At 36.2% G+C, this 23,090-nt stretch overlaps 4 protein-coding genes and 1 long non-coding RNA gene across 6 annotated transcripts; all 5 read left to right on the top strand.

Annotated features, from left to right (window-relative positions):
• Positions 1-110: 110 nt before the first annotated feature.
• Positions 111-3,812, top strand: LOC104735213 (conserved oligomeric Golgi complex subunit 8). Its single transcript, XM_010454959.3, has 12 exons — positions 111-376; positions 460-612; positions 1,136-1,284; positions 1,475-1,552; positions 1,661-1,754; positions 1,850-1,924; positions 2,034-2,330; positions 2,421-2,488; positions 2,580-2,634; positions 2,765-2,903; positions 3,071-3,255; positions 3,344-3,812. Exons 1-12 carry the CDS (start codon positions 251-253, stop codon positions 3,629-3,631), a joined length of 1,707 nt encoding a protein of 568 aa, XP_010453261.1. The 5' UTR covers positions 111-250; the 3' UTR covers positions 3,632-3,812.
• Positions 3,813-8,666: 4,854 nt separating this feature from the next.
• LOC104735212 (uncharacterized) lies at positions 8,667-9,406 on the top strand. Its single transcript, XM_010454958.2, has one exon. It carries the CDS (start codon positions 8,860-8,862, stop codon positions 9,181-9,183), a length of 324 nt encoding a protein of 107 aa, XP_010453260.1. The 5' UTR covers positions 8,667-8,859; the 3' UTR covers positions 9,184-9,406.
• Positions 9,407-11,818: 2,412 nt separating this feature from the next.
• Positions 11,819-12,808, top strand: LOC147929212 (uncharacterized). The gene is made up of 3 exons (XM_087482408.1): positions 11,819-12,078; positions 12,199-12,392; positions 12,708-12,808. The coding sequence occupies exons 1-3, from the start codon at positions 11,819-11,821 to the stop codon at positions 12,806-12,808; spliced, it is 555 nt and encodes a 184-aa protein (XP_087338534.1).
• A 3,961-nt stretch (positions 12,809-16,769) lies between these two features.
• Positions 16,770-17,971, top strand: LOC147929211 (uncharacterized). The gene is made up of 4 exons (XR_015578930.1): positions 16,770-16,879; positions 17,022-17,108; positions 17,408-17,529; positions 17,635-17,971. It is a non-coding gene; the product is annotated as an uncharacterized LOC147929211 (long non-coding RNA).
• An 853-nt stretch (positions 17,972-18,824) lies between these two features.
• Positions 18,825-21,918, top strand: LOC104737959 (putative magnesium transporter NIPA9). Of its 2 annotated transcripts, none has more exons than XM_019234468.2 (9): positions 18,825-19,108; positions 19,484-19,582; positions 19,662-19,791; positions 19,929-20,017; positions 20,257-20,313; positions 20,440-20,498; positions 20,716-20,836; positions 20,952-21,100; positions 21,385-21,918. In XM_019234468.2, exons 1-9 carry the CDS (start codon positions 18,998-19,000, stop codon positions 21,608-21,610), a joined length of 1,041 nt encoding a protein of 346 aa, XP_019090013.2. In that variant the 5' UTR covers positions 18,825-18,997; the 3' UTR covers positions 21,611-21,918. The 2 variants fall into 2 exon arrangements, with proteins under 2 accessions (XP_019090013.2, XP_087337732.1); XM_087481606.1 differs by having other exon boundaries at positions 18,926-19,108; positions 19,929-20,037.
• The last annotated feature ends 1,172 nt before the right edge of the window (positions 21,919-23,090 follow it).

Raw genomic sequence — 23,090 nt, 5'->3', positions numbered from 1 at the left:
TATTTGCCGGCAAGAAAAAAAAAAGTTGGTCTATTTTCCAAATCGAACCGAATTCTTGTAGAACCAAATTTCGGTTATAATCCGGTTCGGTTCTTTAACTCAATTAACGACGATAGAAGAGAAAAAATTCAGATCCAAGAACAGAAAACAAATCACAGAAACATTTGAAAATTCGTGTGTTTTCTGGATCTGTATACTCTCTTTGAGGAGATTTTTTGATAGCATCGGGCTACAAGAGTCTGATCCGGAAATGGCAACGGAGGTTGGGGAGATGTCTCCGCCGGAAGCGACGGCGAGTCTTCTCTCTCTCGCTTCCGCCACTCAGCAACCGTACGTCTCCGAGCTCCTCTCTTTCACTCTTGATCGTCTCCACAAGGTATCTCTCTCTCTTTTGATATCTCTGCGCGCATGGATTTTTGTTTCTGAATCTTAATATCGGTTACTGAATAAATTTTGAAGGAGCCGGAGCTGCTTCGAGTTGATGCGGAGCGGATTCAGAGGCAAATGCAAGAGGTCGCTGTTGGAAATTACCGCGCGTTTATCACCGCTGCTGATGCTTTGCTTGCGATCCGTCAGGAAGTTTCCTCCATTGATAAGCATCTCGAGTCTCTGGTAAATATATTATACCTGTTCGTTCCATTTGTTAATTGAGCTCTACTGCTTCACTTGGTTAGTTCTGAATCCTGGCAGAGAAATTACGATTAGTGACAGTGCTAGTATCCTTGCTAGGATCTGAAATAGTTTTTGGAAATGTTAGTGGAAAAGGTTGGACTAGTACTAGTCGTTTCTGGAGCCTTCAATAGTCGAAAGTGGAGTAATTTGAAAATAGATTGTAATCAAGTTAAGCTGAAGAACCGTGTTTGTTTTCTGATTCTATACTTTTGTAGACTCAGTGGTCTTGTTGTGTTGTAGTCTAGGTGGAGCTTCCACGTTCAAGTTTAATCAAGTTAAGCTAAACCTATTGAGAATAGGTGAATGAATCAGTGGATTAGGAATATAGATTGTAGCTTGAGCTTCCATGTTTTCAGATAAAATATCCTCTGACAGTAGTAGCAGTTGCATCCTTGGAGATGTTTTCTTTGTTTTTTTCTATCAAATTTTGATGTCGGAAGTCTGTACTTTTCACATGTTGCAGATAGGCGAAGTCCCAAAACTAACGTCTGGTTGCACAGAATTTATCGATTCCGCTGAGCATATTCTGGAGAAGAGGAAGATGAACCAAGCTTTGCTGGCAAATCACAGTACTCTTCTTGACTTGCTTGAGATTCCTCAGCTTATGGACACGTAAGCTATTAGTCCTGCCAAAAAGTTTAATCCGATTTCTTCTTGTCAGTCTCCAAAAAGTGTAATCTGATTTCTTGTCAATCTCTGCTCATGCCTTTCATGAGAGAAAAGCGGAACTTATTCCTGGCGTTATCAAACTTCTAAATGTGTACAAGTTCTATTCAAAACTTTTTTTGTTATCTTTCTGCAGTTGTGTGAGGAACGGAAATTTTGATGAGGCTCTTGACCTCGAAGCATTTGTATCTAAACTTGCAACCATGCATCCCAAGTGAGTTTTTTTGGTATCTTTCTCCCAGTATATTGTTTTCTTTTGCCTACTTAAGCCCTGAAACTTTAGATTTTAGCTCCTAAGAACTAATCTTCTATCATTGTCAAGATTGCCTGTCATCCAAGCACTTGCAGCGGAAGTTAGACAAACAACTCAGTCACTTCTCTCACAGCTTCTCCAGAAGCTACGCTCAAATATACAGGTTTCATGTGAATGTAGTTTGTTTGGATTCAGTAAACTATGCTTAGGCTTAGCAATCTAGTAGGCTCAATATTTTGTTAATGCTCTCTGCTTCAGTTACCAGAATGTCTCCGGATTATTGGATACTTACGGCGAATAGGAGTCTTTGGCGAGTATGAAATGCGATTGCAGGTGAACTATTTTACATATAAAGTGTTAACATTTGCATTGGTCCTTCATTACATTGTTTTTCTTTTTCTGTGAAATTGTTCATTCTGAAATGTTCTTTTTGTCTTTGCAGTTCTTAAGATGTCGAGAAGCATGGCTCACTGGGATTCTGGAGGATCTAGACCAGAAAAATGCTTATGAGTATTTGAAAGGCATGATAAACTGTCACAGAATGCACTTATTTGATGTAGTTAATCAATATCGAGCTATTTTTGCTGATGACACATCGGGGAGTGAAGAAAATTATGATGGTGGACTTCTGTTTAGCTGGGCCATGCATCAAATAACATCACACCTGAAGACTCTGAAAATTATGCTTCCAAAGATTACTGAAGGAGGATCTCTATCAAATATTTTGGATCAGTGCATGGTGGGTTTTTGTTTACATCTAATGTATTCTCTTCTGGATTCACTGTGAAACTCTGATTTACATTTTGCTTTTTTTCTCATGACCGTGTAGTACTGTGCGATGGGGCTTGGTTGGGTTGGGCTAGACTTCCGGGGTTTGCTTCCTCCACTTTTTGAAGAGTAACAATTTTTTTTGTTACCTTTTTACTTGTTGTCATGATTTTTTTTATCTATGTACAAGTTCACTATCTAACTCCCATACTTTCTACAGGGCGGTTCTGAACTTATTCTCTAAGAACATGAGTACAGCAGTTGAGAATTTCCAGGTGGGTGAATGCGAAATTTGAACTTTTGTTCTGGCATGGAACTCAGCTCGAACAGTGTTTGATTTCCAATCAACCACATGCTGTACTCTTGAGTTTCTCAGTTAAATTTTTCCTAATATTTTACTTCCAGCTAGTTTTGGATTCACATCGATGGGTTCCACTACCATCTGTTGGCTTCCCATCAAGTGGTATTAATGAAGATAGCAAAGATGATGTCACACCTCCATCATACTTGATGGAGCACCCGCCTCTTGCAGTTTTCATAAACGGTGAGAGAATGATACATTATCGATTCTAATACTATAGAAGATATAATAATAACCCTTGCTAACTCTTCTCACTATTACAAATGTTGCAAAAGGAAATTGTATCTCTTTTGTATGATCTTTTTTTTTTCCAGTCTGATTGCAATTGACGATCCCGGTTATGTCCACAGGTGTATCTGCTGCTTTGAACGAACTACGTCCTTGTGCCCCGCTAAGTCTGAAGAACGTTGTTGCTCATGAACTGATCAAAGGACTTCAGGCTGTCTCTGACTCCTTACTAAGATACAATACAACTCGGATGCTTCGACTCAGTGAATCAAATCTCTTCCTCTCACTTTGCCGAGCTTTTGTTGAGGTCCAGTTTTACATCTCATCACATGTCAATTTTGTATCAACAAGTCAAAACTCAGCAATGTAACTCACATGGCCCTTTGTTCATACAGGTGGTTTTTCCACATTGTGCCACATGCTTCGGCCGATGTTATCCAGGTGGTGCGACCATCATTATGGATGCCAAGAGCGCATACGAAGGTCTAGGTCGCATCTTAGCTTCATCGTCCTCTCAAGAACCATCCAACAAATCTCCAAAGGTCGTCAGCACCGACACAAAGGATGCATCAGAGAATGGTGTAGCCTCCCAACCCGAAGAGAAACAAGACGAGAGTCCGAAAGAGAAAGAAGATAACAGTCCCATTCCATCGCAGACTCCTGAGACAGCACCTGAGTCTTGAGGGATTTTTCATTTATTTGTCTTTTGTTGTAAGAATGATATGCTAATACATATTATAAAGAGAGAGAGAGAGGGGGAGAGAGAGACGACAAAAGCTTAAAAACTAAAATATCAATGGATTATTTAGATGGTATAAAATTTGATGGGACTATGTCGAATTGAGACTCCATCCAAATTGTTTATGTTTTGTTTTGTCACTGATTAAAAAAACTGCAAGTAAGATTTTGTAGCCATTCTTGCAATAAGTTATTAATCTTAATTTGGCCACACAAGACCCTATACTATTTTTTTTCGTAGTTTTCAATTTTTTTTTCCCGTAATTTTCAAATTTTATATTAACCAAACTCAAGGAGTAAAACCTAGGGTCATAATTCATAAAAGAAACAGATTCCCTCGTAATTTTCAAATCTTTTATCTGGGTGAAAGAGTACACATCGGAGTTTATTAATTAGGCACATATATGATATATGACCGATTTTGAGTATTTCTTTGAATTAATGAGAAAGTTGGCAAAAACGTGTTTAAATTTCGTCTACAATTTGCAAGGAGGAGAGGTAAACGATTTCCAAGAAAGAAGGAAGGAGCAATTTCGTTGGGGAGATCTTGATCAGCAGCTTCAAAATCAAAGGTATATCAAATTGGTATTTTAGTCACAATTTCTATAAGATTATTCTATGTTAAATCTGATTTTATTTTGTAATTCTGTCAGTAAAATTTTTGGATTTTTTTGGGGTAATGGTTTTCATTTGATGGAATAATGAATAATACATTTTATATATTCTTTGCATAATTAACATAATCACACATATGAACAAATTACAAATTTTCGCATCCACTAACCTATGTGAAGAATTGACAGCTTATATTACATGTATATATAATAATATATCATGCATGTATGTCACGTTTATGTATGCAAACTCGTCTTTCATCCACAAACTAGACCCGTCTTCCGCATAGGTGAAGTCGACCATCGTCCAAATTTCGCGTATGCTGCATGAACTCGTACATACATTGATACATATATAAAGCGGGGTACACTAAAATAACCTATATAGCCAAATTCTTCTAAATCTAACTAATATGATAGCTAGGCAGATTCATATTGACATAAAAAGTACCCCAACATAATAAAAAAAAACAAAAAAACTCCACGTCCAAATTATCATAAATAACACTTTTTTTTAGGAGGTATATAATAGTCCTTAATTTTAATTTTTAATAGTACATAATATTTATGCTTATAGCAAATTTTAACGTTTCAGGTAAAGAAAAAAAAATGATTTTTTTCCATTGTCCACAAGTAGATATTTTCCCCCAAAATTCTATGGTTGCTTAAATCCTGCATGATTGAAAATGGTATGATACTTATATTATGATATAGTACACAGTTAAAACGTTAATTACAATTCAGAACCAAATATTTGACATAAAAATAAGATATTCTATCTTTTAGACGTAATTAACGAAGTAATAGTTAAAGTGTTAAACAATGAAAACGAGAGGTTGCATAATTCTCATACCTTCGAACTACTTTGACAGCTTTGATGATAATATAATTAAAACCTCAAATATATCAAAGATCATTACCAACTATAATTAACCTTTTAAGTTGAAAAATAGAGAGAAAGAGAGGGAGAGAGAGAGGGGGTGACAGAGAGAGAGTAAGCACACATAGCTTCAAGCATGAGACCGTGATTAAGAAAAAGCATGCAAGAAACCACCATGTGTGCTCACTCTCTTCTGTCACCTCCTCTTACCTTTCATATATACTCTCCGCATGTGACCAGGCTCGAATACCTTAATTTGCTAGTCGATCCTCAACAACCAATTTCAGCCTATATCTATACTTTTCGATGCAATATATATGTATACATATATTTATATCAATGTTCTATTAGGGAATTAAGATCAAGACTATAGACCTTACATCTTTCTATCTTCGGATGTGGGAAGAAACTGAGACCTGTCGGGGCTTTTTATAGCCAAATGGGAGAGAGAGTACTGGGATTAAACAAAGTGATAAAGAGATAATAATTAAACCCAAATCTCTCTCATGTATTATTGATAAAGATTGTTCCATATTCTAACCACGTGAAATGCAACTATATATATATGTATATACATCCACTAATTAAGATGCTGATTTATTACTACTTGATTTTTCGTAGGTGTCTTTTGTTTTTGCTAATAATACTAATAATTTTTTGTCAAACATTTTTTTTTGTTAAAGTATTTGTCAAACATAAAATATAGGGATGCTAATAAATCGTCTATTTATTTACGTTGCACGTTGTTAGAGATGTATAACATAATTTCTTACTTTTAATATATATATATATATATTTACCTTTTTTTTTTTTGTCAAATATATTTACCTTCTATACATAATCATAAGATCAAATGGGCTCTTTGTGACAAGTTACTTACGGAATATCCTGAATACTGTATTACTGTAATGTGAACTTAAACGTATCAACTGATTAACGCACATTTATAACTAATTGGTCCAAAACTTTGGAATAACATATGGATGCAGTTTGTCAACCAAACATTGGATGAAGTTTAATTTTCATATTAAAACATGTAGAAATAGATTAATTTGCAAAGAAAGCATAGATGACTTCTTTCTAATATTGTGGAATATAAAATTGGACCGACCAATTACATATCAACAGAGCCTCATCATGAAAAAAAAAAGTACAGCCACACCCAAATATTCAATACGGCGCTAAAGCTTAAAGCATGCATGCTTTTCTCAAAAAAATTATTAAAACTCTGTATGAGATATGCTCTCTTTAGATGTATGGTTTCTTCCATCAAATTCGTCTTTTACACCATCACAAATTATAATGTTATATAATTAAAAAAAGAATCTTTCCACCAAAAGATATTCTCTAGTATAATCTTTGTATAAACCATCCGAATTTAGAATTAGTAGGATACAAAATGACAAATAAAACTATAAGAATTTTCCGTTTGGAACAAGCCACATCATTATTACTTAATTTCAAAAGTTTCCATTATCTATTTATTTAACCCTAAGAGAGCAAAGAAAACAAAAAAAAAAAGTTAAAACCTCGGTGATGAGATTTGCCGAACAGCCGAAGTGTCGAGAAGGCGAATATGTAATGATGACACCTGGTGAGCATTGCGGCAATGGTGCAGAGTAGGAAAATTAGTCCTTCTATGTCAGAGTAGGATATATACCACAAAATTTAAACAATAAAAATCTTAGCTAATAATTCCGAATATGGAAACGCGCTTACGTTTGTCCTTCGTCGATAACTTTCCTTTTTAGGTAAACACACATGAATAACACCATAGGCACAAATTATTACTTTATTATTTGTTTTTTTTTCCTGTTATTCTTCTTCTTTTCAATGCAGTTTACTACTGTTTCACTAACCGACTAAACTTTTGTGATCTTCATTGCACTAATTACGGGGTACAATTAGCTCTAGTTAATAATCCCCCAAACAGTACGTATTTACGTTCTGATGGAAGAAATTTTGCGTTCATATATATTGGTAACTCTATCTGTGAAACATTTATGTATGATTTTGACCGGTTGAACAAAAACTGACTCGGTTTTGCCGTTTATGAGTTTATTAATGCGTAAGAGTTTTACATCGCTAATGACGACTTTTACTAATAAATGAAATTACGAAACAAAACTTACAGACGGAATTTTAAAATTATAGGAAATTTGTAAATATATTGGGGTTTTTTTTTTTTTTTTAGTAAGTAAAATTTTAAAACTTATCGTGCGTTGTATATATATATATGACATATCTGATCCCCAAAAATTGACGGTATAGTACTATAGTTTCGAACGATAAGGCTGGAATCAAATGTTGAGGGGCATACTCTCTTTGACTTGTAATTTGGATTCAAACCCCACACATCGTAAGTGGAACTGGAACATATCAGAATTCAGAACGAGTGTTAACCACGCTGGTCAGTTCAGTGGATCTCATCCATCATTTATTTAATTCTTTTCTTCTCATATCTTTTACTACTACTTAAATCGATTGATTCGGTTGAGATTTAATTCTCGGTATATACAGTGCCGTGCCTAGCATGTAATAAAAAGGGCAATAGCCCTAGGCCACCAAAAAAATATATTTACATAATAGGCCATATTTTTTGTATAAATTATTTGTATTTTTCTTTTAAACCATTATAAATACATTAAAATAATAATTTTCTTGAATATCATTCCTATAAATGTTTTAAAATGTTTGAAAAATATATTTATTAAAGAAATGTAATAAAATTTCCAATGATAATTCTAAATATAAAATAATACACATACTTAAATAAAATAAAATAAAATAACTAATACTAAATTATTTTTTTTACATATATAAAAATCTGCCCTAAGCCTCCATAAGTCTAGGCACGGCACTGGGTATATAGCAGCATATCCGTATTCCCCCGTTAGTAGTAGACCGGAATGTTAAAGAGCCTGTGTGGGCTTGGGCTCAGTTTACTAAGGCCTAAGAGAACTAAGAGAGGTCCCATTTGCTATGATAAAATATTTCGTTTTTTTCTAAATTACTTTCTGATACTTTAGTTTTAGAAAGTTAGCATCTACTTTTTTTTTTTTTTCTTCATGTGGGGAAAATGATAGCTCGTGGAAAATTAAGACAGTGATTAAAGTGGTATAATATGTGGTCCTAAAATGTTTTGCTGGTAGTCACGTTCACAAGGAAAAATATTTGAATACAAACATCACGCCAATTAATTTTGGATTCGTGAACATTATTATTATCACACACAACACACAACTTGCCATTGACCGGGTAATGCAAGCACATTAACAGTCAACGGTCAATTACTAAAACCAATTTACTTACTTTTAATGCTTACTTTTATGTGTTAAAAAATAACGTGACAAGTCTTTAACTTTATTTTTTTCTGTTAAAAAAAAGGAAAAAATCTTATCAGATTCTTTCTTTATTTTTTTGTGCTTTTCCCTTGTTTTCCATTTGCTTTATTTCTTAAATTACAGAAAAAGAAAGAAATAATACTATAACGTGGAATGACAAATTGAGACCAGCTCAAAAGACACGGCCTTACACACTAGCGTTACTATTATTCTCCATCTTCTTTCTCTCCTCCAATTATTATTATTTCTCTCCTCCTCTGAGCTGTGTGTTTTATTTTCTTTTTTCCTTTAAAAAAAGAAAAAGATTCTTGTCGATCAAAGTCGCCGGCGTGTATATGGAAGACTTCGGGCGTCAAAGACCGTATGGAGACGGAGGGATGCAGATCCAGCCTTACAACGGTGGTAACCAAGCCGGAGACTTCAGGAGCTATAGCACTCCTTACGGGACGAGGGAGAACAGTATATACGATCTGAACAAGAAGGAGAAATCGATACCTAGATCGAAGTCTTGGGGGATAACGGACCCGGAGCTCCAGAGGAAGAAAAGGGTCGCTAGCTATAAGATGTATGGTGTTGAAGGCAAAGTCAAAGGCTCTTTTACTAAAAGTTTCAGATGGCTTAAGCGGAGGTACACCCAAGTCGTCTATGGTTGGTGGTGATACCATTTTTTTTTTCCTCTTTTAATTTATAATAATTTTTACTTTACTTGTTGAGGTTTTTTTTTCTGTTTTTGTTTTGATTTTTAGTTTTCTCAAGTAATTATGATTGTGTTCTGTCTCTCTTTTTCTCTTTATGTATCTCTGTGTGTTGTAATCTTGAATGTAAACTGTGATGGTTGCATCGCCATAAATTATATATGAATCATTAGTTTTACAAAGTAAAGAACTATGGTTTAATCTTTTGCACCCTGAAGTTGGGTTTGATGGAGAATAATATTCTTTGTAGAAATTTGATGCCCTTTTGCTAAGATTATTAGTTGATCAAAGTAGATTGTGAAAAAGTGTGTTTTTGATGATATATGAATATATGATTATGAACTATTCTTGTTTTGTCATATATGATTTTGATATGGTTTGTTTTTTTGGTGTGTTTGACTAATTACATCGAGTGATGAATCAATATCTCACTCCCTAGTTTTTAGTTATGTTCAAATCATTTTGGTGATCATCCAAACCCCTCATCAAAAGCTCTGTTTTTTATTCAGCAATAACAATTTATTTTGCCTCTTTAGGTATCAAACTAAACATCTTTCAAAGATCTCTCAGAAAGCAAGTTTCAGTTGGTAAATGATTTACTTGTTGTGGTTAATAGATCTCGACTGAAAAAAGTTGTCTTTTGAAAAGCTGCTAACAGCTCGTTTTAAAATGGGGACCATATATCTATTTGTGGGTGTCATCCTAATTATTAGCTTTACTTTTGTCATTTTTAATCTAAGTCTGCACTCTGAAGACTGTATTCTGTATATGTTTTGTTTGTTATGGAGACTCATCAACTTGTTAACTAAGAATAAAGTCAATGTGTCATTAGTTATTTGAACATCATACTATTCTCCCATATAAGTACCACGTCTTCAAATTTGTATCCTTCCCATGGCCTATAAGCCACTTAAGTACCTCCATCAATGCATCTAACAAGTTTCTTACAAGTTTGCTAATAATAAAACAGAATAAAAATAATGTAAAAAGCTTAATTTTACTAAGCATCGATCGTTAGCTAAGATGTTTTAGATTTCTTTAGAAACGTGTGTGTGTCAACTCGTGATTGGTTGTATAAAAAAAAAAAAAAGGTTTTTGTTGTAAAACACTGGATGGTGGATTCCATAACCGGCCCATGTACGGTCCGTCCGTGTACGGCCCATCGGTTCCTGGCCCATCGGCCTAACGGCATATTCTATTTCCTATTCGGTTTATGGGCTTTAGCCCTTGTACTTTACTATATATATGTAACCTCATTCTATTATCAATAATAAGAACAAAAGATTTCGTCCCCTAAACTCTCTAGTTTACAACACGTTATCAGCACGATAGCCTCTAGCCCTAAAACCCTAAAGGCAGACGCCGATTCTCTTCTCCTTCCCTAAAACCCTAAAACCCTAAACCGCTTTCTGTTCTTACTTCCATCCGAGACTAAACACCTTTTCTGTTCGAAGATCTTCTTGTTCACGAGCATACCTTAAGTTCGTGATCAAGTTCCTATCGATAACTTGATCGAGGTTCGTGGTTCGCGGATCGGGGGTGAGTTCGAGTGCAAGAGGTACAAGGAGCTGTTTGTGGTTCTGTTCGTGGTTCGTGATCGAGAAAGAGGTACAACCGAGGTCTGTTAGCTCCCGGTTCATATCCAGTCAGATCCAAATCGGTGAAAGGTAAAATACTTTATAACCCTCTTAGAACCTTATAACCGAATCTGAACCCTAAACAGCTATTGAACCTTAAAACATCCAAGTATACAAACAAACAAATCTTAAGAGCTCTCTTCCTGTAAAACTTTAAAATCGGTTGCATAGGACTGTTAGATTGTTTGTGAATTGCACCAAAAGATATCAAGCTTGAATTTGGTTGATTGATTATTATTGCTTGATTGATTGTTGCATAAGAACCTAGAACTAAATTTGTTAGATTCATAAGATGTTAAATCAAACTGTTCTAGGAGATTTAAAACTTGGATTATTCATGCATCATATTAAAATCGGACCATGTATAGTTTGATATAGAATCGACTGCATTAATTAATTCTTAGGATTTCTTAAGCATAAACTTGAACATAGATTTCCTGCAAAATTTCGGCCATGAGAAACATAAAACTCGAGCATAAAACTTGTTCTAGGACTATTAGGATAACTTCCATAAACCTTAATCATTATCCTAAAATTTAAGTAAAATTAACTTTAATGTTCTAAGAGTATTTTCGTTTGAATTAAAACTTTTGTTAAATTTCTATAAACATTAAAACATGAAATCGGAAATTAAAATATTGGTTAGGATAAGTTCCTAATTATCTAAAACTCTTGAACCAAAATTTACTAAATCCTAGAAAGAATAGGAAATCATAAGAAAAGGAAATCCTATCTAGAAATAAGGAAATTGTTGCATGCATTATCTATTTGCTTTTGTTGTCTTGCATGCATGAATTTAAACCACGAAAATCTATAAGAGGCAAGACATGTTTCAGTCTCAAATACCGCATGGCCTAAGGCATGGTTCGGTCTCAAATACCGCATGACCTGATTAATATTTGTTGCATGGTTCGATCTCAAATATCGCATGCTAACTATTGGTCGTCTATCCTTCTATGCAGATGGCAAACTTAAAGAGCCTAGACTATCCTATCTTGCAAGCTTCTGGAAAGAACTACTTGCAATGGGAAATTGACACCGAGATCCATCTGAAATCAAATGGCTTGCATGAGTGCATCGATGAGGAATTTGATAGCACTGACAAGAAAAAGAATAAGTGTCTCCAGCATATGCATCATCACATTGCTGAGTGTCTCAAAAGTCAGTACCTATTCATAAAAGATCCTCTCGCCCTTTGGACACAGCTTAAACGCCGTTACGGGCACCAAAAGACGGTGCTCCTTCCAAAGGCCGAGTTCGATTGGAAAAACCTAAGGATCCAGGATTACAAATCCGTGGAGGAGTATAACTCTGAGCTTTTTAGGATTGTCTCACTCCTTAGGTTGTGTGGAATAGAGGTGACTGAAAAGGAGCTGATAGAAAAGACGTTGTCTACCTTCAGCCCTAATAACAGAATTCTTCAGCAACAATATCGGCACCAAGGTTTTGCCGACTATGGGGAACTCATTGAATGTTTACTGCTAGCTGAGCAGAACGATGAGTTGTTGCTGATGAACAGCGCTATGAGACCTCCTGGTACAGCCCCATTACCAGAAGCACACAAGGTTGATTTGGGAAAGAAAAATGCAGTAGAGCTTAAAGAGCCTAATGAGATCAACTACGTCCACAGAGAAAGACACTACGGCCATGGCCGTGGTGGCAGAGGACGTGGTGGTCGTGGAGGCAAGGCTGGCCGAGGACGTGGTGGTAGGGGCCGTGGGTCCTTTAAACCACACACCAAGGCCAAATCGGTTTGCCACAGATGTGGTATGTCAAACCACTGGGCCAAGAACTGCAGGACTCCCAAACACCTCATTGATGCATATCAAGAAGTTCTAAAGAAAAATCCAGAAGCCAACTACGTGCATATCGATGACGAAGGAGACTTCGATCATGAGAGGGATGACTTACTTGACTATGAGACTTCCGATTGCCTCAAGAATGATGATTGATTTTCAATTTTATTTTGGTTTAATTTCTATGCTTTTATGATTTAATTTCCTTCTATGTAATGACTTTGATTTAAATTCAATGAATTTTATTTTATTTTATATGATTGTCTTGATTAAAACACAAAATCATTGTCCTATTTATAGAAATGGCCGAGGACATGAGTGAACTAGTGGTGGACAGTGGTTCTAGCCACACTATACTAAAAGACAAAAGATATTTCATAATTCTTATAATGAAAAGTGCCAATGTTAGTACAATTGCGGGTATAGCAAATTTGATAGAAGGCTACGGCCAGGCTCACATATTGTTGCCTAATGGCACACACATTGAATTAAGTGACGCCCTATACTCACCCAGCTCTAAGAGAAGCTTATTGAGCTTTAGAGATATAAGATCAAATAGTTATCATGTTGAAACCAAGGGTGAAGGAACTAAAGAATTCCTATACATTACAGAAATTGTAAAAGGACAAAAGAAGGTCCTAGAGACTATACCTGCACTAGCCACTGGTTTATACCATGCTAAGATTAACATGATAGAAGCTAACTTGGCAAAGCACAAAATGTTCAAAGAACAATTCACTCTATGGCATGACCGGCTTGGCCATCCGGGTTCGAACATGATGCGTAAACTGATTAAGAGTTCGAATGGGCACAACCTTAAAGAGAGAAAAGTTTTCCCTACAAATCTCACTTGTGTAGCATGTGCACAAGGGAAACTTATCATAAGACCATCACCAGTAAAAGTCACAAAAGAGACTTTAAACTTTCTGAAAGGATACAATGTGATATATGTGGACCAATACACCCACCATGTGGGACATTTAGATATTTCATGGTGATGATAGATGCATCAACCAGATGGTCACACGTTTGCTTGTTATCCACAAGAAACTTAGCATTTGCTAAGCTGTTAGCTCAAATCATAAGATTAAGAGCACATTTTCCAGACTTTCCACTTAAGACAATACGTCTAGACAATGCTGGTGAATTTACATCCCAAGCGTTTAATGATTACTGTATGTCCATGGGGGTGAGTGTGGAACATCATGTGGCACATGTCCATACACAAAACGGATTAGCTGAATCCTTCATTAAACGAATACAATTGATAGCTCGACCATTGTTAATGCGATCGAAGCTTCCTGTGTCGACTTGGGGACACGCGGTCTTACATGCAGCAGAACTCATACGCATCAGGCCATCTAGTGAACACAAATATTCACCATCCCAACTATTAACGGGTCAAGAGCCAGACTTATCCCATCTCAAAACATTTGGTTGTGCCGTTTATACACCTGTTGCTCCATCACAGAGAACTAAGATGGAACCTCAAAGGAGGATGGGAATATATGTTGGATATGAGTCTCCCACTATTATAAAGTATCTCGAGCCATTAACAGGAGATTTATTTAAGGCCAGATACGCGGACTGTCAATTCGTTGAGTCCGAATTCCCTATGTTAGGTGGTGAGACTAACAAGCTGGTCAAAGAATTAACATGGAATCAAACATCCTTAAATTGGCAAGATCCTCGAACTCTAGCATGTGATGCAGAGGTTCAAAAGATTATACATTTACAACAGCTAGCTAATCAATTGCCAGATTCCTTTGCTGACCCAAAGAGAGTAACAAAATCGTACATACCAGCTTGCAATGCACCAATACATATTGATGTTCAGAAGGAACACAATAATCAAGTTGCTATAGAGTCTAAACCACGTTTGAAACGAGGTAGACCATTAGGTTCCAAAGATAAGAACCCTCGGAAGTCTAAAGGTGCAAAACAGACCGAGGTTCAGGGAATTACAGAAAATGCAGATATAGCCGCGGCAAATCCTAAGGTGCCGAATGGGGTTCAGGACGCTGAACCTCAAGGTCCTGAAGGTATTGATAATAATGAAATATCAATCAATTATATAATGTCTGGAATTAAATGGAACCGAAAGGATGTCGACATCGATGATATATTTGCATACAAGGTAGCACTTGAGATAAATGAGGATCTAGAACCCACATTTATATTAGAGTGCACTCAAAGCAAAGATTGGCTTAAATGGAAAGAAGCTATTGATGTGGAGTTAAACTCTTTGAAGAAGAGAAGTGTGTTTGGTCCGACCTTAAGGACAACACCTGAAATTAAACCAGTTGGACATAAGTGGGTCTTTGTAAGAAAGAGAAATGAGAAGAATGAAATAGTGAGATACAAGGCACGGCTTGTAGCACAAGGATTCTCTCAAAGACATGGAATAGATTATGAGGAGACATACTCCCCTGTGATGGATGCAACGACTTTTAGATATCTAATAAGTCTGGCTATAAGAGAAAAACTGGATTTGCGGTTAATGGATGTTGTAACCGCATACTTATATGGTCCACTGGATAATAAGATTTATATGAGATTACCAGAGGGTATGGAACTCAAAGATAAGAGTGGTTCTCGAGACCAGTACTGCATAAGGCTAGACAAATCGCTTTATGGACTGAAACAAAGTGGTCGGATGTGGTATAACCGATTGAGTGAATATTTAGCTAAGGAAGGCTATAAGAACGACCCGATCAGTCCATGTATATTCATAAAGAAGTTTGCAAACAAAAGATTTGTAATCATAGCAGTCTATGTGGATGATTTAAATATCTTTGGGACCTCTGGGGAAATCGCCCAACAGTAGAATATCTCAAGAAAGAATTTGAGATGAAAGACCTAGGCAAGACAAAATTCTGTTTGGGATTGCAGCTTGAGTACAGAAATAATGGAATCCTTGTGCATCAAAAGGCATACACAGAAAAAGTACTCAAGAGGTTTAAAATGGAGCAAGCTCACCCATTGACTAGCCCAATGGTTGTTAGAAGCTTAGACTTGGATAAAGATCCATTCGCTCCTAAGAAGGACAATGAAGAAATTCTTGGTCCTGAAGTGCCTTACCTCAGTGCTATAGGAGCGTTAATGTTCTTGGCTAGTCACACTAGACCGGACATATGTTTTGCCGTGAACCTCCTAGCAAAATATAGTTCTTGTCCGACCATAAGGCACTGGAATGGTATTAAACACGTCCTGCGTTACCTGCAAAGGACGGTAGATTTTGGTTTATTTTATACTAACCATAACAAAGACGGTTTAGTTGGTTTTGTTGATGCAGGTTATCTATCCGATCCACACAATGGTAAGTCACAAACAGGTTATGTGTTTACACACGGTGGTACTGTGATCTCTTGGCGTTCCATGAAACAAACTCTTGTGGCCACATCGTCAAATCACGCGGAGATCCTAGCCATACATGAAGCCAGACGTGAGTGTGTTTGGTTGCGGTCCATGACTCAGCATATTCGGACGGATAGCGGTTTAGAAGACAACAAGGGAGCAACCGTACTCTATGAAGACAATGCAGCCTGCATCGCACAACTCAAGGAAGGTTACATCAAGGGAGATCGGACGAAGCACATACTGCCGAAGTTCTTCTTCACACATGAACTACAAAAGGCCGGAGAAGTTCAAGTGGTGCAAGTTCAGTCATGCGACAACTCAGCCGATCTCTTCACCAAGGCATTACCGACAACAACATTCAGGAAGCTCACGCACCAGATTGGAATGCGGAGGCTTAAGGACTTAGAGTGATGCTTGGAACAGGGGGAGTAATGCGTGTTGTACTCTTTTTCCTTCACCAAGGTTTTGTCCCATTGGGTTTTCCTGGTAAGGTTTTAATGAGGCAGCATCCCCAAGCGCATTACAGAGATCCTCTTCCAGCACATGCACGGTTATGTCATCCAAGGGAGAGTGTTGTAAAACACTGGATGGTGGACTCCATAACCGGCCCATGTACGGTCCATCCGTGTACGGCCCATCGGTTCCTTGCCCATCGGCCTAACGGCCTATTCTATTTTCTATTCGGTTTATGGGCTTTAGCCCTTGTACTTTACTATATATATGTAACCTCATTCTATTATCAATAATAAGAACAAGAGATTTCGTCCCCTAAACTCTCTAGTTTACAACAGTTTTTTTCTTTCTCTCGTCTCTCTCCATCGGTTCACCATTCTCTCTGTTTCTGGGATGGGTGATTTCTTCAATGAGGTTAGTTTCGATTACTCATTCTACTAGTGTTTGTTGTTTTGATTCTTCTTATCGATTTGTTTTTTTTTTGTTATTGAAGTCAAATCTTCGATTTAGAATATTGAAAAGAAGATAGACTTCTGACTCTTCAAATTTGATTCAGACTTAGAACAACGTTGGTGTTGCTTTTGGAACTTCTTACCATCATCTTCACCCTAACCATGCAACTCTCCTCTAGGATCTTCTTCTTGTACGCTTCTTTCTCTCTTCTCTTCTCTTCTCTTCTCTGAGACTTGCTTTTTGTGTCTTGTTTTTGATCACTCGTTTTTGGATTAAATAACTATTGCCTTCACATCAATCATGGCTATCTTTGTAATCGTGAGGATTGATGAGCATAAGGGTACTTACTCCATTGTTCCTTTGCTTCTTGCTGGCCTTATTAGCATTTTATATTGGAGGTAACTCAAATTCCTTAAAACTCTCAACTGGTTTTAATGATACCATTTTGAAGTTAAGAGTAAGCTGACATGAGAGGCTGTAATATTACAGGTTTTTCGATGACCTTAAACCATATGCTTTAGTACAGTTTGTTCATTGCATTGCCATTCCCTTGATGTTTATTCTATTACCTCCAATGTATACACATTCTACGTATTGGCTTTGGGCTGCAGGTTGGTGCTAAGGGTTTATGTTGATATATATCTTCAGTTTGCTTTTGCAGTTATAGCTTTCTTACCTCTGGTTCTTATTCTAGATTCAATTGGCTGAAATTGTAGGATTTTATCTCTTAACCAAGGTGGAAGAAGCTGCTGATAAGCCTATATATAGCTGGACTCATCATATTATTAGTGGCCATTCTCTGAAGCATTTGTACGCTGCTATGGTCCATGTCTTCCTTACCCTCGTGCTTGCAAAAAAACCGTTCAAACTGAGAGGTACATTCTCATATATATATGAAATGACTGGGGATTGCAGATTCATATTCTTGACTCATGCATTCCATTGTTGGATGTTGTCACAGTTAAACACTTGTTGTTTCTGTTTATGTTTATGTAATGAGTTTAACTTGTTTGGTTTCATATATAATCACAATCGGTTAATGTTTCTTTGTTATGAATGAATTTAAGTGCTTCAGTTTTGTTTTTATGTATGAGTTTTAGTTTAATTTAACATGTTTGACTGATTTGTGTTTTACTTTGTATCCTTTCATGAGGTTTGGGGAGAAGAAGAATAAGACAAAGTTCTTAATCTAAATTTTTAGCAACTCTCAATGGACCAATAAAAATTTACAGCTTCTTAAGAAGTTCTTAATCTAACTTTCATCAAAATTAATAAGAAAATATGTGTTAAGCAACTTTGTTTAAGATTCTTTGATGGAGGTACTCTTACAGATTTTTTTCCCCAAAGCAAGTTCTCCATCAACTGTAGTAGCATCGTCTGCTTAAAATTTGTCCCTTTTTACTATGCAGAACCTGAGGTTTCATGATGCTTACATACAAGTATTTTTGTTTGAGAATGGAATGCTTAAGAGTACCCCATCACAACCAATTTCGAATATTACTCTCTTGTTAAAGTCATTTCAGTATCAACAACATGTTTCATTTTATTTTAACGGCTGAGGGCTGCAAATCGTTGTTTTGGTGCATAAATTACATAAGAAGCATGCTTAGCAACGTCTTGACGACGAACTTCGTTTAAATTGCGTTATCTAATCAAACTGAAAGTATATTCAAATACATCTTTGGCTTTGAAAATGCATATACTATAATGTTCCAGTACACATTATGTGTGAGATTGTAAGGTGTAGTGATAAAATTACCATTAGCATTTTTAACTATTGCAAAAACAACTAAAATAATTAATTTACTGAATAATACGAAACCTCATTTTGAAGGCAAGAAACTAAAAAATAAAGTCAATAAAAGCATTAAGATCAATTTTTTTTTTTTTTTTTTTTTTTACCTATATAGAATAAAAATTGCTATAATAAAAAAAAAAAAAAAAAAAGAAGGAAAATTACAAAATTGCCGATGTTAAGTCATCACAACGTAAGACATCGGCAAAACCATTCCTTGAAAAAAATAAAGAAGAAGCCTCCTCCCTTGGGTTGGTTCGTTTTCTCGCCGGCGATTTAGAGAGATGTGGGAGTCAATTTGCCTTACGCTTGCGGCCACCGCCGGTAACAATATCGGCAAGGTTCTCCAGAAGAAAGGCACTATCATCCTCCCTCCTCTCTCCCTCAAGCTCAAGGTCTCTCCCTCTCTCTAATTTTCATATTTTTCTCTTTTGGATTTTGAATTGCATGCTGCTGCTTCTGCTGCTGGTTTGAGTCTGAATTTTCTATTTGATTGGACCGATCTCTTAAAAAAAAACTTAACCTAGCTTTCGCGAAATTTACTATCTGGGAAAATTCGATTTCGTGGTAGATACAAAACTCATTCGACGATTTGAATGTTGTTGTTTTCGAGTATACGAGAATTGGATCGGAGTCAAAATATTCTGATTCAAAACCAATTGCGGAGGCTCGATTTTTTTCATTGTTCCTTTGTGTTGAATTAGAGGAGAAGTGGTTGGACCAAAGCTTCTTACAATTGTATCTCAATAATATTATGAATTTGTTTTCAGGTAATAAGAGCCTATGCTGTTAACAAACCATGGGCACTAGGTTTTCTTATGGACATTGTTGGGGCTTTGTTGATGCTCAGAGCACTCTCGCTTGCCCCTGTAAGTAGTAGTTTTGAGATGTGTATGATATGATTAATTAAGTTAGGCGCCCTAATTGTCAAGCCTTCTTTGCTTTCAGGTTTCTGTTGTTCAACCTGTCTCGGGATGTGGACTTGCCATTCTTTCTGTCTTTTCTCATTTTTATTTGAAGGAAGTCATGAATGTTTTTGACTGGATTGGGATTACCGTTGCTGGCATTGGCACTATAGGTAACATCTTATCATTATTAATTCTTTTACTGTTGCTCACTATAAACTTGTTCTGCATACTGTAAGCTTTTAAAGATATTATGATAGTAGAGAGTATTACCTGTTCTAATATATTTAGGGTTTTGCATTCGCTGTAGGAGTTGGTGCTGGTGGTGAGGAGCAAGAAGCATCACTTATATCTGTCTTCCAGTTGCTCTGGCTAGCATTGGTTGTTGCCATCTTGTTTGTAGGTACCTTTCATCCATGGTATTTCATATTAACTCTATTATTGGCATCATCTCCTTTTTCTCTTATGTTGGCTCATGGCCTTTTCCTGACTTGTATATATCATTTCAAAGTCTGACCAATACAACCATTGTGTCTATATTTCTATTTTTTCATCTTTATCAGATAATATCTTTTAATAGGTTTGGTAATGGGATGACAATGTTTCTGATAACTTTTGTGTTGGATTTTGGGGACAAGGTACTACTGAATGCGTGGCTTCATATCTTCAAACGCCAGCGGAGGGAGCAGGAGCTGGTATTTTATCTTATTTAACCTTTTTGATTGCTTAGATTTTTGAGCTGTAAGATCTTGTATCACCTTTAATGTTATTGTCTTTTCATTTTTCCTACCAAATGCACTTATCCTAATTCTGGTTTGCAGGGGGAATATGAAGTAGTGGAAGAAATCATATATGGCCTGGAATCTGGGATTTTATTCGGGTACCTTCTAGGACCCTTTAACTATGTGACGAGCCTCCGACACTCATCGTTATCTCCCTTTATATCTATTAACATGTGCTTTTGAGTTTCGATATACATAAGGACCAATGTGCAGATTTTCCTGCAGGAACTTTTTCAAATATACTAGAACTATATATGAACTGTATTTATAGCTTGTTGCATAGCTGACAACAGTTTATCACTCATATGATCACAGGATGGCATCTGTAGTATCAAAGATGGGTTTTGTATTCGTGGAGCAGGGGTTTTCTGCAATGTTCATTCCTATGTGCATTTCAATTAGTATATGCTGTAGTGGAACAGGATTTTTCTATCAGGTACTTTTTCCATGCTAGTCCATTTCTACTTTCGAGTATAACATAAAGGACTCTATCTGTAGTCCTTTGTAGGTTGATCATGATTCTAGTCTTCTTTTTGTTTGTACTTTACCAGACTCGGGGACTAAAACATGGAAGAGCAATCGTAGTATCCACTTGTGCTGCTGTGGCATCAATTGTAACTGGTGTAGTTGCAGGAATGTTCGCTCTGGGTGAGAAATTACCCACTTCACCATCTGGACGGCTTTTACTTCTCTTAGGATGGTAAGCTCTACTCACCATTTTCTCAGTGTTAGTATGCTTGTTGGAACACATTCTATTAGCGTCATTAGAGATGAAACATCGTGTACACACAAAATAATTGCAAAAGATCCTATTGAAACACATTCTATCAGTCAATAGAGATGAAACATCGTAAACACACATAAAATTGCAAAAGATCTCTCCAAAATTTTTTTTCCTTCCATATAACATAATGTGCATGAACATAGTACCGGTTGCAGAACTAAGATTTTTAGTGATGGGAAACTCTTGAAAACTTTTTGCAGGTTACTTATCATGCTAGGTGTTGTATTACTCGTGACTTCATCACGGCTTATCAGACATCTTCCACGGTCATTCCGGCGTTCCAGTTCCAGACAAACCAGTTTAGAAAGAGGTTTCAACATAAGGCGGACAGCTTCTCACGTATCAAAGGATACTAACCCAAGTGCGGTTATCCAAACAGCAACATTACACCATCTCTTATCATCCCCATCAAAAGACAAAGACTAAAAGGGATTCAGAAACAATGAAGAATATTTGCTGGGTGGCGTGCATGTTACACAATTATTTCCCGAATATATGACTAAATATGTCAGATTTTCATATTTCGGGGTTTCATCTCATTGATATTCCAGTTGTTGGAACAGATTAATGGTCAAGAGTTTGAGATCAATTTATGACGTCACTTGGTATCTAAAATGTGAAATATGAGTTTCCCTTTGTGCAAACTGTGAATCTGGGATAAACGAACCAACTTGGTTCATGTTATTATTGTTATTTTTTTCTCAATTTTGCTTAAATGGCAGACATTTGAATGATCTCGTCAGTTTTGGTGCCGGTTAAGCCACTTGAATCAATCTGAAAAGACCATAGAAGACACATCATCTATTACGAACACACCTCACAATCTCACATTAAAGGCTTTGATGTCGATCAATCGTTCTCGTCCAATTAAGAGCTAAGTGGAAATTTTGCTCAAATTTTAATTCGGTATATATTTGAATTTTTTTGATTAGTTTTTTAGTTTGTTCTTCCATAGTCCTTCTCTTGCACGTAATAAATAATATCTTGAGAAAAAAAAACTCAAAGATATGGGATGTGCAAGTCGGTTGTTGGTACAGGAAGTGAAAAAGACTGGTTAACCAAATTGTAGGGGAAAAGATGGGAAGAAAGTGAGATACATAATGCAAGAGAGATACAAACATCAACTACAATTAGGTTGGGCCTTAACCTATATTGGTACCAAATCAGGACATGCATCAAAACTGAGGGAGACAAGTATGTTTGACAATGAAGTGACACATTCACAATTTACTATCTTAGTATATTTTTACCATCTCCTTTGTTTTAAATATCTTCTTCTTTTTTTCTTTGTCCTTCAAGGGTCCCAATCCCCACATCCCAATTCAGCTTTTCTTGGTCCCCTTAAACGCAAGTGTGACTTGTAAACGATAAAGTTTCAAGATGTTCATAATTAGAAATATTAAAATCATTTTAGCAAAACACAGAAGATGCAACGAAATTAGAAGTAGACCTTCGAACCCATGTGTGCGACAGTGCGAGATTCAAACATAAATTTAATTGAGGTTGGACTACACATAGCATTATGTGAAGACAACTACAAACTATGTAAATAAATATTATTTGATAGGCTATAAACCAATATTTAGAGAAAAGTCAAACACTATGCAATTTTAATGCAAAATTTTGAGAAATAATTTTTATACAGAGTTGCAAAAAAAACATAATTTTGAGATAAACAGCCGTTTAATATAATATTGCAAATTGGTGGTAGAACTAGAAGTGATATCTTCTTGCGGATTTCGTTGTACTCATTAGCTATTTAAATAGTGGTAAAGAATAAATCAAACTTTGACCGAATCTATGGTAAAACACTAAAACCTCAAATCACCATAATAAAAAACACGTTCAGAAATCATCTTTTATTACCATGAAGGTCATCATCAACACCTTTAAACTAGTCAATGAC

Source organism: Camelina sativa, chromosome 13 (assembly GCF_030686135.1).
Source record: "Camelina sativa cultivar CO46 ecotype springtype chromosome 13, ASM3068613v1".
In the NCBI taxonomy this organism is placed as follows: Eukaryota; Viridiplantae; Streptophyta; class Magnoliopsida; order Brassicales; family Brassicaceae; genus Camelina; species Camelina sativa.
This window is presented reverse-complemented; position numbering and strand designations above follow the sequence as displayed.